We start from the raw sequence: 12,773 nt of genomic DNA, 5'->3' as shown, positions 1-12,773 counted from the left end.
AACTCTTCCTCGTTTAACTCTCAAGTTAAATTGAATGTGTGTGTTACAAATGTGCATCTGACCATAGTGGTCTGACGCTCTGACCAGCCACAAGTACAGTGGTCTGGGGCTCTGACCAGCCACAAGTACAGTGTTCTGGGGCTCTGACCAGCCACAAGTACAGTGTTCTGGGGCTCTGACCAGCCACAAGTACAATGGTCTGGGGCTCTGACCAGCCACAAGTACAGTGGTCTGGGGCTCTGACCAGCCACAAGTACAATGGTCTGGGGCTCTGACCAGCCACAAGTACAGTGGTCTGGGGCTCTGACCAGCCACAAGTACAGTGGTCTGGGGCTCTGACCAGCCACAAGTACAGTGGTCTGGGGCTCTGACCAGCCACAAGTACAGTGTTCTGGGGCTCTGACCAGCCACAAGTACAATGGTCTGGGGCTCTGACCAGCCACAAGTACAGTGGTCTGGGGCTCTGACCAGCCACAAGTACAGTGGTCTGGGGCTCTGACCAGCCACAAGTACAGTGGTCTGGGGCTCTAACCAGCCACAAGTACAGTGGTCTGGGGTTCTGACCAGCCACAAGTAAAGTGGTCTGGGGCTCTAACCAGCCACAAGTACAGTGGTCTGGGGCTCTGACCAGCCACAAGTACAGTGGTCTGGGGCTCTGACCAGCCACAAGTACAGTGGTCTGGGGCTCTAACCAGCCACAAGTACAGTGGTCTGGGGCTCTGACCAGCCACAAGTACAGTGGTCTGGGGCTCTGACCAGCCACAAGTACAGTGGTCTGGGGCTCTGACCAGCCACAAGTACAGTGGTCTGGGGCTCTGACCAGCCACAAGTACAGTGGTCTGGGGCTCTGACCAGCCACAAGTACAGTGGTCTGGGGCTCTGACCAGCCACAAGTACAGTGGTCTGGGGCTCTGACCAGCCACAGAAACAAAGAAAACATCCGAAACCTTGTTTTTACAATCAACGATGAGCTGATCTGGGACATAATGGTTACAACTGCTTGTTACTCAGATCACAACCTTATCGAAGTTCAGACGACCATGGGCAATAGATCTGTGCAGCCAATCTCAAATTCCAGTGGAGGAAAATTCAGCAAAATCAATTATAATAACAAACTGATTAACCCGTGAATGAATAAACCAAGACCTCGCAGAATTATGCTGGGATGAACAACTACATAACGCAGAAAATAGGCACTGTAGTACTAGAAACATGTAGACGACATATACCACTAAGAAGCAAGATAAAAAGATGTAAACTTGAGCGGGAACGGCGCTCTCTCTATAGGCGAAGAAAACATATAGCAGAACATCTCAAACGCTCTACTTTATCCCAACAACGACCGGGAAGACTGTGTAGGGAAGTAGAAATTGTCGAGCTGAAGCTGAGAGAATCATATAAAATCCAAGAGAGACAAAGGGAACGAAAGGCTATAAGTGAAACCGAGAAAAAAACGAAATACTTTTTCTCATATGCAAAAGCAAGAACAAAACTGCATCTAGCATTGGGCCCTTGCACAAGGGTGATGGAACTTTCACAGACGACAGCAAAGAAATGAGTGAAATACTGAGGCTTCAGTACGATTCCGTTTCAGTGAGCCCCTGACCACATTGCAGATCAATGATCCAAATGAATTCTTCATGATTTTGACACCAACATGAAACCACATATCGGATGTCACCCTAACCCCACTGGAATTTGCAGTAGCCATAGGCAGCATGCCCATGCACTCTGCACCAGGACCAGACTCATGTAATTCTGTATTCATCAATAAGTGCAAAATACCACTATCACAGGCCCTAAACATCTTTTGGAGACGGAGCCTCGATACTGGCATCATTCCTGACATACTTAAAACAGCAGAGATCACACCATTTAAAAAAGGCGGTAGTAAAGCAGATGCAAACAAATTATAGACCAATAGCTCTAACCTCACACATCATAAAAATCTTTAAAAGAGTACCAAGAAGTAATATTACAAATCACATGGCAACAAAACATCTACATAACCCTAGACAACATGGTTTCAGAGCAGGCGGCTCCTGCCTCTCACAGTTGCTAGATCACTATGACATGGCCTCAGGTGCCATGGAAGACAAGCAAAACGCAGATGTTAATATACACAGACTTGCAAAAGCTTCCGACAAATGTGACCACGGTGTTATTGAGCACAAAATGCTTGCAAAAGGAATTACTGGCAAAGTAAGGAGATGGTTCTTCGACTTCCTAACCAACAGAACGCAGAGTGAAACAGTCAACACAGTAAAATCCGGATCATCTACTATGAAACACTCAGTCCCCCCAAGATACTGTACTTGCTCCGGTACTTTGACTCATCCTAATATCAGACATAGACAAGGATACAAACTACAGCACTGTACCATCATTTGTACATGACTCCAGGATTTTCATGCAAGTAAACAGTATACAGGACACGGCAAACCTCCAATCGGATGTAAATCGGGTCTTTCAATGGTCCACAGATAATAATATGATGTTTAATGAAAATAAATTCCAGCTCCTGCGCTACGGAAAAAAAATAACGTTTAAAAACGGAAACTATATATAAAACGGAATGAGATCACACTATAGAACAAAAAAGCAATGTAAAGAATCTAGGAGTAATAATGTCAGAAGACCTTACCTTTACAGAACACCATAAAGTAGCTGTCAAGACTGCAAGAAAAATGACAGGTTGGATAACAAGGACCTTCCAAACAAGGGATGCCATACTAATGATGATACTTTTTTAAGACATTAGTGCTCTCTAGGGTGGAATACTGCTGCACTCTAACAGCCCCATTCAAAACCAGAGAAGTTGCTGACCTAGAGAGAATGCAAAGATCCTTTACCGCTAGAATCCACTCTATAAGTCATCTTAATTATTGTGATTATTGGGAGAAGGCTTATTCAATAACGAATTGTAAAGGCATTTTGAATAGGAACATTATTGAATCTGCTTTAATACAGATTACAAAATCATATAATTTGAACAGTAGCAATAATTTTTTATAATTTAGATCCATATTTGATTGATCAGTTAAAGAGCGATTTGAGTTGGATCAATTATACACATTTATCTCATTAATACTGTATTAATATCTTATTATCTCATTAAAGAAATTATATCTCTTCTTGCCTCTTCTGCTTGTGCCTGAATATTTCTAATTTTGCTTCTTATTTGTCTCATTGTTAAAACGCATTTAATGTCAACTTGTAGTTTTGTTATGGCACGTTTGACCAGGTCATCAGCCACCTCGTTGAGCACTATTCCAACATGAGATGGAATCCACATGAATTTCACTTTGTGACCTTTCAACTGTATCTCATTTATCCTTTTCTTTAAATCCTTAAGTATGAACATGAGAACTATATTTCACAGTTTAAATAAGGAATCAAGTGCTCCTCTGCTTTCGACAAATACGAAAACATCTTTTTCGTCTTGATGAACTTCCAGAATGACCTGCAGTACAGCTTGTGTGGCTGAAACATAAATACTAAGTCGAAGTTCAATTTTCTTGTCCACAGCTCTCCTTCCTCCTCGACCTCATCCTTCTACCTGGAAATTTTCCTCCTTCCTCCTTGACCTTTTCCTCCTCGACCTCCTCCTTCCACCTCTTTCTCGACCTCCGTCTCCGCGACCTTCCTACCTTACCAACTCTTCCTTCCTCTTCGACCTCCTACTCCTCCTTTCTTCTTGCTCTTCTCCTTAACCTCCTCTTTAACATCCTCCTCCTTCCTTTTTGCCTTTCTCCTCGCCCTCCTCCTCCTCCTTCCTCCTCGCCCTTCTCCTCCTTCCTCCTCGTCCTCCTCCTTCCTCCTCGCCGTCCTCCTTCCTCCTCGCCCTCCTCTTTCCTCCTCGCCCTCCTCTTTCCTCCTCCTTCCTCCTCGCCCTCCTCCTCCTTCCTCCTCGCTCTCCTCCTCCTTCCTCCTCGCTCTCCTCCTTCTCCTTCCTCCTCGCCCTCCTCCTCGCCCTCCACCTCCTCCCTCCTCGCTCTCCTCTTTCTTCCTCCACGCCCTCCTCCTCCTTCCTCCTCCTCCTCCTTCCTCCTCGCTCTCTTCCCTCTTCCTCCTCCTTCCTCCTCACTCTCCTCCTCCTTCCTCCTCGCCCTCCTATTCCTTCCTTCTCGCCCTCCTCCTCCTCGCTCTCCTCCTTCCTCTTCGCCCTCCTACTCCGCCATCCTCCTCCTCCTTCCTCCACATCCTTCCTACTCGCCCTCCTCCTTCATCGACGCCCTCATGCTCCTCGCTCTTTTCCTTCCTCTTTCGTCCTCTTCCTTCCTTCTCGTCCTTCTTCCTTCTCGCCCTCCTCCTCCTTCCTTCTCGCCCTCCTCCTTACTCCTGTTCCGCGTCCTCCCTCTCCCTCCTCGCACTTCTCTTCCTCTTTCCTTCTCGCTCGCCTCCTCCTCCTCCTTCCTCTTCGCCCTCCTATTCCTCCTTTCTCCTCGTCCTCCTCAACCTTCCTCCTCGCTCTCCTCCTCCATTTTCCACGCCCTCCTCCTTCCTCCTGGCCCTCCTCCTTCGTCCTCGCCCTACTCCTCCTTCCTCCTCCTCCCTCTTTGCCCTCTTCCTCCTTCCTCCTCGTCCTTTCTTCTCGCCCTCCTCCTCCTTGTCCTCCTTCCTCCACCTCCTTCCTTCTCGCCCTCTTCCTCGCTCACCTCCTTCTTCCTCGCCCTCTTCCTCCTTCTTCCTCGCTCTCCTCCTCTTTCCTCCTCGCTCTCCTCCTCTTTCCTCCTTCCTCCTCGCTTGCCTCCTCCTCTTTCCTCTTCGCCCTCCTACTCCTCCTTCCTCCTCCTCCTCCTTCTTCCTCCTCTTTCCTCATCGCCCTCCTTCCTTCTCGCCCTCCTCCTTACTCCTCGCCCTCCTCCTTCCTTCTCGTCCTCCTCCTTCTTCCTTCTCGTTCTCCTCCTTACTCCTCTTCCGCCTCCTCCCTCCCTCCTCGCCTTACGCCCTCCTCCTTCCTCCTCGCCCTTCCTTCTCGCCCTCCTCCTCCTTCCTACTCACCCTCCTCCTCCTCCTTCCTTCTTGCCCTTCTTCTACCTCCACTTTCTTCCTCCTTGCCCTCCTCCTATTCCTTCTTCCTCCTTGCTCTCATCCACCTCTTTCCTCTTCGCCCTCCTCCTCCTTCCTCCTCGGCCTCCTCCTCCTTCTTCCTCCTTGCTCTCATCCACCTCTTTCCTCTTCGCCCTCCTCCTTCCTTCTCGCCCTCCTCCTTACTCCTCACCCGCCCCCTCCTCTCTCTCCCCCTCCTCTCCCTACTCCTCCTCCTGTCGTGACGCTGAACCCCGGTTCATTCCGAACACAGCGATTACACAACACATAACACCTTGCCTCAGCAACCGTTACTACCACCGTGTACTCCTACACACACCAGACCCTTGAGGCGTACCACTAGGTTTGTACTGGAACACAATGAATGAACATATGGAAGGTATTTAAAGGCCGTCGGGTTTTGTCATTTAATTACAAAGAATAGACTCTGACAAATAGTAACATATTAACATACTCTATTAGGTAAATACACTTCCAATACCCATAGACCACTTGACCTCCGCGGTCACCACTTGCACTCGTAACTTCCGCCTAAGTCCCTAATACGGAATGATTACTACAACGCTCCACACCCGGTTAGTCTTTCATTCAATACTCACATACTGCAGACTTAACTTGGTCACTAAGATCACATCAGGCTCTCGCGTAGCTGTCTGCTACACTTCGCTGCTGCCACAAACGGAGACCTCGGAGGACTTGCCAGTTCCACTCCCACAACAAGACTATCTTCAGCCAGCCATGGCCTCAAACATTTCACCCTGCCTCTCAAGGAAGGTATAATCCGATTAACCTTATCCCTAGAGCGGTAACCTTGTTCCTAAAAGCCTGAGTCCTCTTTTCAGGAATTATTAGTTTGGCTAAGCAGCTTCGGTCTTAATCCATTGACCTTTCTTAGATATGTGATCCATAGTCTGTCTACTTAACATGTACTTCCAATCATCATTCGTTAAGTGTTGTAGTAATGATCCTCTAGCTAATAATCCCTACTAACTTGTGGATTACAACACTTCTTCCTCCTCGTCCTCCTCCTCCTCCTTCCTCCTCGGCCTCCTCCTTCCTCCTCGCCCTCCTCCTCCTCCTTCCTCCTCGGCCTCCTCCTTCCTACTCGCCCTCCTCCTCCTCCTTCCTCGTCGCCCTACTCCTCCTTCCTCCTCTTCCTCCCTCTTCACCCTCCTTTTCCTCCTTGCTCTCCTCCTTCCTCCTCGCCCTCCTTCCTCCTCGCCCTACTCCTGCTTCCTCCTCGCTCTCCTCATCCTCAACGTCCTCTTTAACTTCCTCCTCTACCTCATCCTCCTTCCTCCTCTGCCTTGACCTCCTCCTCCTCCTTCCTATTCGCCCTCCTCCTCCTCCTTCCTCCTCGATCTCCTCCTCCTTCCTACTCGACTTCATCCTCTTACCTGGAATTCTTCCTCCCTCCTCCTCGACCTCTTCCTAAAAAAATGAATAAAAATGATGAATTAACCTTTATTATGATATTGTTTCTTTTTACTAAATGTTGAAATAAACTTTTATATTTCTACATTTATATAAATAACAACAATAAAAAACTGCGATTATGAAACATTTAAGGTTGCCACAAGGTTTCAAATTTTTTTTAGCCAACGTTTCGTGCAATACGTTTTAGAAACCTATTTACATCCACACAAAATTACGCATCTAATGCGTGAAAGCAAACGTTGCCCATACTTTCCAGATACGTTGTGGCAACCTAAAATTGTTTCCTGGGAGTTCCAAACTCAGTGTATTCCCTCACCAGGACACGACACCGGCCCTGACATCTCCCACCACCGACCCGTCACAATATACATGTAAACTATTACCTCTTGGTAACCCAGTTATCATGCTTCCATACAAACACCGTAATTGTCCTGGATAATGCTGAATCTTTTTCGCCTTGAGGGGTTACAATTTCCACTTCTCCCTTGTGCACTTTCCAGGGAGGAGACCTAATACACTGTCGAGAGTGTTTGTAGTAGTCAAGTATATCGTATTCCCTGAGGTCACTAGCCAGTCCCCTCGTGTAGCATGTGTCTCTCCGGAGACACATGCTATACGTTAGATAAAGTTCAGATAAAGTATACACTTTATCTGGAAGTGTGTACCTCACTCAAGCAAGTCTGAACGTTTTGAAAGAGCTTATATCCTCCACCTCGGCACCTCCAAAAGCATCAAAGAAACATTTCGTGAAGAGAACAGTTGTATCCGCCATGTGTCCTGGTCGTCCTCTCTGGGGCTCCTGGACTATATCCGCCTCGAGCCCTGGTCGCCTTCTCTGGGGCTGCTCGACTTGTGCGAACCGACCTGTGAGATTTATATTTATTTAATTTATATGAATTTATATAGAATTTATATTTATGTTAATATATATTTCGATAGCAATTTGTATGATGTTTAGTGGACTGTATTTCTGCAATATTCTCACAAGTCGATCCTTACACATTAGGGGGGGTTTATATTAAATTTATATATATGCAGCCAATCAAACTACAGTATCAAACTACATATATTAGTAAATAAATGATGAGGCTTTATCTTAATATACAGCAGGCTTAGTCCACCAGGTATAACTAGGATGTAGACACCAAATAGTCCTCGTGTGAGGCTAGCTTCTAACACCCTAGTAACTGATGTACCAAGATTAATTCTTACTTCCTCTTCTTGTTCCTGTCAAAGGGCGCTAGCTGTAAGCCGGAATCCTAATATATGACAGCAATATCAGATGAAGCATTTATATATTATTAGATAAGGACCAAGGCTTAATTACCTGGGTCGAGTCGATCGTTTGTGTCCTAACCGGAATTAATCATATCTACCTAACATTACTGGCCAATAATGACTTAGATAAGATTTCGGAAAGACACTTCCCTTGTGGTTGTTGACAGTGATTTGATGATGGTAGAAGCACTAATACTTGATCTCCACAACACTTCGTCCAAGAGAGAATTATAGGTGCTGAATTTGCTCCAACCACTCGGTCTTAAACAATGCCTGACCTCCCTCACCACTGATGCCTGGCTCTCCTTGTCCAGATGTCAATAAGTGATAGAAGGGTCACATTTACTCTATTTTGATACTGATAATTAAGTTAATTCAAATGAGATGTTTTTATGATGTTATAAGTCCAAAGACATTAACTATAATTCCCAACAGAATAGCTGGTGAATTTATAGCACTCTGTGGCAATGATATCCCGTTTTCTATTGACGGAAAATTCCACTACAAGCTAAATTTTCTATGGGTTAATTTGTACATACAACAGCAACAATATTATCTGCCTATTGTATTTAATAGTAAATGGTGTCGGGTTTTCTGACACGACTATATATGGTTCTCTCGTTGATCAAAGTTGCAGAGAATTTGAGTCTTTAATGTCCTTATTTTAAATGTTCGAATAACCATAACCTCATACAATATTGCCTGACTTGAAAAGTCATCGGCATTGACTAGTAGTCTCTCGCAGAACATACAGTCTCTCTCAGAGTTCATGTTAATTTTTCACAGAGTTTACAGTTCCCCAGAGCGTTTAGTCTCCCACAGAGCTTCATCCATCCTCCCATAGATCTTGTATCAATCTCCCACAGAGCGTCTCCAGCCTTCCACAGAACATCTTCAAACCTCCCAGAATCGACCAGTCTTCCACAGAGTTTATATAAGTCGTCTGCGGAACTAAGTCTCCTACATTTTGTTCTTCCAACCTCCCAGAGATTCATCCAGCCTCCCACAGAGTCTCCCACCCTCTCCCAGAGCAAAGTCTCCACCCGAAGCTAATAGTCTCCTGATGCTAGTCTTATGGCTGACTAGTTCAGATGGGCCGTAAATATATGTTGTTTAATATGTAAATTCCTCCAACAGATTTTGGCTTGACCTGACTGAAGACGATGTTTTGTGGAATATATCGGACCCTGGCTGGGCTAAGTCAGCTTGGAGCAGTCTCTACATCCCATTTATGGTCGGCGCCACCGTCTTCGTTCACCAAGTTAGTGATAAATACATCCCTGAAAACGTTTGTTATTGTTTGGTAAAATGACCGCAGTTGCTCTCAAGATAACTTCTGATTCTACCTTTATCAGTTCAGGGGTCTATGGTCAACTTGTGAGCTGCTATGACAAGGTGAAGAGGAGGGGGACGGGAGGGGAGGGAATTATCATGGGAAGGCACCAAGCCATTATGACTATATAGCACTGGGAAGGGATGAAACCGAGGGGAGGGGGAATTTATGGAGCCCAACCTATTGGACGGTCGGGGATTGAACGCCGACCTGCAGGAAGCGAGACCGTCGCTCTACCTAACAAAATGGTTCCACGAAAGATATGCAAATTATGAAATATTTTTTTAAATATTATTTATTCTTTGACCACTACCACCATGAAGTGAATAAGACTGTTAGGAAGTCTTCAAGGGTTCACTTGGTACCTCCGGCCTATTAAGACATCCTGCCCATCAGTCTGAGGAATACAAATGTAACTTTACGTCTCTGACTTGTCTGGTGCCAGGTAAGGTTTAAAGAACTTCCCTGACTGTTGCAACCCGTCCTCAGACCAAGTATACTAATGAGCTAGCAACTCCTGTATGCTAATCCCCACAATCACCAAACCTACCCGAGTCACTCAAACATCAGCCACTACCTTGGACCACGTATGGACAAACATAACAGCTCCCCTTGTATCTGGTATAATCTACGACAGAACAACTGACCACTATCCTACCTTTCTCATAGCGAACATGGACATAACACCACCAAAAAGCAAGAAACTTTCATTTAGGCTACACAGTGAATCAGCTTTAGGCAATCTTACAGAAGCACTTCACAATATTAACTGGGATTCTGAATTCAATAATACCCAGGATATAAATTCATTAGCTAACCTCTTCCTCTCCAAAACTCTAAGCCTCTACAACCTTCATTGTCCCCTTCTTACCAAGCAAGTAACTGACAAAAGATTAAACAATCCATGGCTCACAAGTGGCATTCTCAACTCAATCAACAAGAAACATGAATATGAAAAGAAAGTTAGGATTGGCCTAGTTTCAAAGGAAGTAGCTAAAAGGTACTCATCAATGCTTACCAGTATCATAAGAAAGGCAAAACTTGCATATTATGTGAATAGATTCAATGAAGCAAAAGGCAACATGAAAAGCACTTGGAAAACAATCTCTAGTATCCTAGGAACTAAACAACACTCACATAACCAAATAAACTCTACAAGGATGGGGATATACCGTCAACTGATTTAGAAATGGCAAATGAATTTAATAGTTTCTTTTCATCGGTTGGTTCTAATCTTGCCAGTAAAATCCCACAGACTCAGACACATATTAACACATATCTCTCAGGCAGCTATCCAAACTCTCTTCTCCTTTCACCAATCAGCCCGGCAGATGTTGTGTCCATCATACACTCTCTAAAAACCAAGGCAGGGAACACCAGTGAAATTCCGTCCATTGTATACAAGAGCGCCTCCCATGCCCTTGCCCCACCCATAGCACTACTGTTCAACAAATCTATAGAGTATCACACCTTCCCTGATATCCTCAAAAAAGCAGGAGTAACGCCAGTCCATAAAGGAGGTAATCCGGCGGACATAAACAATTATAGACCAATATCAAATCTACCCATTCTATCAAAAATATTTGAAAATATTATTTACAAACAGCTCTATTCCTACCTCGTAAAATTCGACATACTCAGCCCCTGCCAGTTTGGCTTCCGGTCCCACAAGAGCACCAACGATGCAATCATTAGTCTCCTTGACGTAATCTACTCAGCCCTTAACAAAAATGAGTTTCCGATTGGACTCTTCATTGACCTAAGAAAAGCCCTTGATACTGTTAATCACAACTACCTCTTACTTAAACTCCAGCATTATGGAATCCGAGGCCTTGCCCTTGACTACATCCGATCCTATCTTAGTGACAGACACCAATATGTAACCATCAATGATACAACTTCTTCCACTCTACCAATTACCGTTGGAGTGCCACAGGGCAGTATCTTAGGACCTCTTCTATTTCTTATATATATAAACGATCTGCCTAATGTCTCTAATATTCTTAAACCTATATTGTTTGCTGACGATACTACCCTTATCTATTCAGACCTCAACCCACATACACTAAATAATGTTGTGAATAATGAATTAAAAAAAGTCCACTTATGGATGTCAACTAACAAACTAACATTAAACATAGAAAAGACTTACTACATCTTATTTGGAAGCAAATCATCAAATGCAATTCAGCTACAGATAGACAACATTAACATCAGTAATAAAAATGAGAGCAAGTTTCTTGGCCTATTCCTAGACAAGAGACTCAACTTCAGCACCCACATTCAACACATAACTAAGAAAGTCTCTAAGACAGTTGGTATACTCTCTAAAATAAGATATTATGTTCTTAACTCTGCTCTTCTCTCACTATATTATGCACTAATCTATCCCTATCTTTATTATGGTAACTGTGCATGGGGGTCTACCACTGCAAACCACCTTAAGCCCATCATCACCCAGCAAAAATCTGCTATCAGAATAATAACTAACTCTGCATTTAGACAACACTCAGCTCCCTTGTTTAAATCCCTAAACTTGCTAAATATTAACTCCCTCCACACATTCTCTTGTGTCAACTACATTTACAAAACCCTGTTCTTAAATGCAAACCATGCTCTGAAACTCTCCCTGGACAGATGTAATACGACCCATTATCACCACACCAGAAATAAATATCTCTTTGATATCCCCAGGGTCAAACTTAATCTGTGTAAACACTCTATGCAAATTAAGGGACCTAGTCTATGGAACTCACTCCCTAGTGAATTGAAAATCTGTCAAACTTTTGCCTTATTTAAAAACAAAACCAAAAAGTACCTAATTTCATCTTCTTAGTTTCCTACACTGAGCTTTAAATTTGCTCTGTACCTAGTGTTACCCAATCTCCTAATTTTTATGTAATATCAAACAACCTTATCATTGTGTTCATTGCTGTCTTCTTTTATGTGCTAGCCATATGCTGTATTGTGCCTACCAATTTTTGTCAACTACCATTCAAGCTGTCATTGCAATCAATCTGAGCTACCTATGTGCTTTAATATACCTACAATTTTCTCTCATTTTTTTCTTGCCTTGTAACTGTTATCATTTTTTATAATTTTTGCAAGTATTTACCTACTTAAAATTTTCCTAGATTAAGGACCTGCCCGAAACGCTGCGCGTACTAGTGGCTTTACAAGATTGTAATTACCATATTATGTATCCTCACAATCCCAATGTACCTTCTTGTATATGCATAAATAAATAAATAAATTAAATAAATAAATAAATAAGCCTATTCCATCCAGCAGACGACCTCAAAGACGCATTCATCAATTTTAACCTGCTGTTCATTCAAAATAGGATTTTTTTTCAAATATAAATTAATATTGTTATATATTAGCATACTGTGCATCTTTAGGCACTGGTTAGGTTCTGTTGGCGATTATTTGTATTTGTAGTAATTGAATGAAGCATTTACAGCGTTGTGGTTCGAACAAAATTCGTCATTGAAATACTTTTCCCAGAAGTGTTCGAACGAAATCAGTTGTGAGTCGTGTGTCGAGTGCTTTTCATTCATAAACAGAGGGTTTGGCGGATGCATGGAATCCCTTTTGGATCTTTGTTTGGAGAACGGTCTGGTTCACCAACCCGTCCTCGACTCAAGTCCATTACATCCAGCGGTCGACCCCA

At 43.9% G+C, this 12,773-nt stretch overlaps 1 protein-coding gene across 4 annotated transcripts in view; it reads left to right on the top strand.

Moving 5' to 3' along the window:
- LOC123769148 (acyl-coenzyme A synthetase ACSM3, mitochondrial) overlaps nucleotides 1–12,773 on the top strand; it is a 401,722-nt gene that overhangs the window by 317,352 nt on the left and 71,597 nt on the right. For all 4 annotated transcript variants that reach the window (XM_045760127.2, XM_045760117.2, XM_045760154.2 and 1 more), the window contains one exon: nucleotides 8,905–9,028. In XM_045760127.2, coding sequence (XP_045616083.1) covers nucleotides 8,905–9,028 — 124 coding nt within the window. The remainder of the gene's footprint in view (nucleotides 1–8,904; nucleotides 9,029–12,773) is intronic.

Source organism: Procambarus clarkii, chromosome 86 (genome assembly GCF_040958095.1).
Source record: "Procambarus clarkii isolate CNS0578487 chromosome 86, FALCON_Pclarkii_2.0, whole genome shotgun sequence".
NCBI classification, from domain to species: domain Eukaryota; kingdom Metazoa; phylum Arthropoda; class Malacostraca; order Decapoda; family Cambaridae; genus Procambarus; species Procambarus clarkii.
Note: the sequence above shows the minus strand (reverse complement) of the source record. Positions and strands in the feature narration are given on the sequence as shown.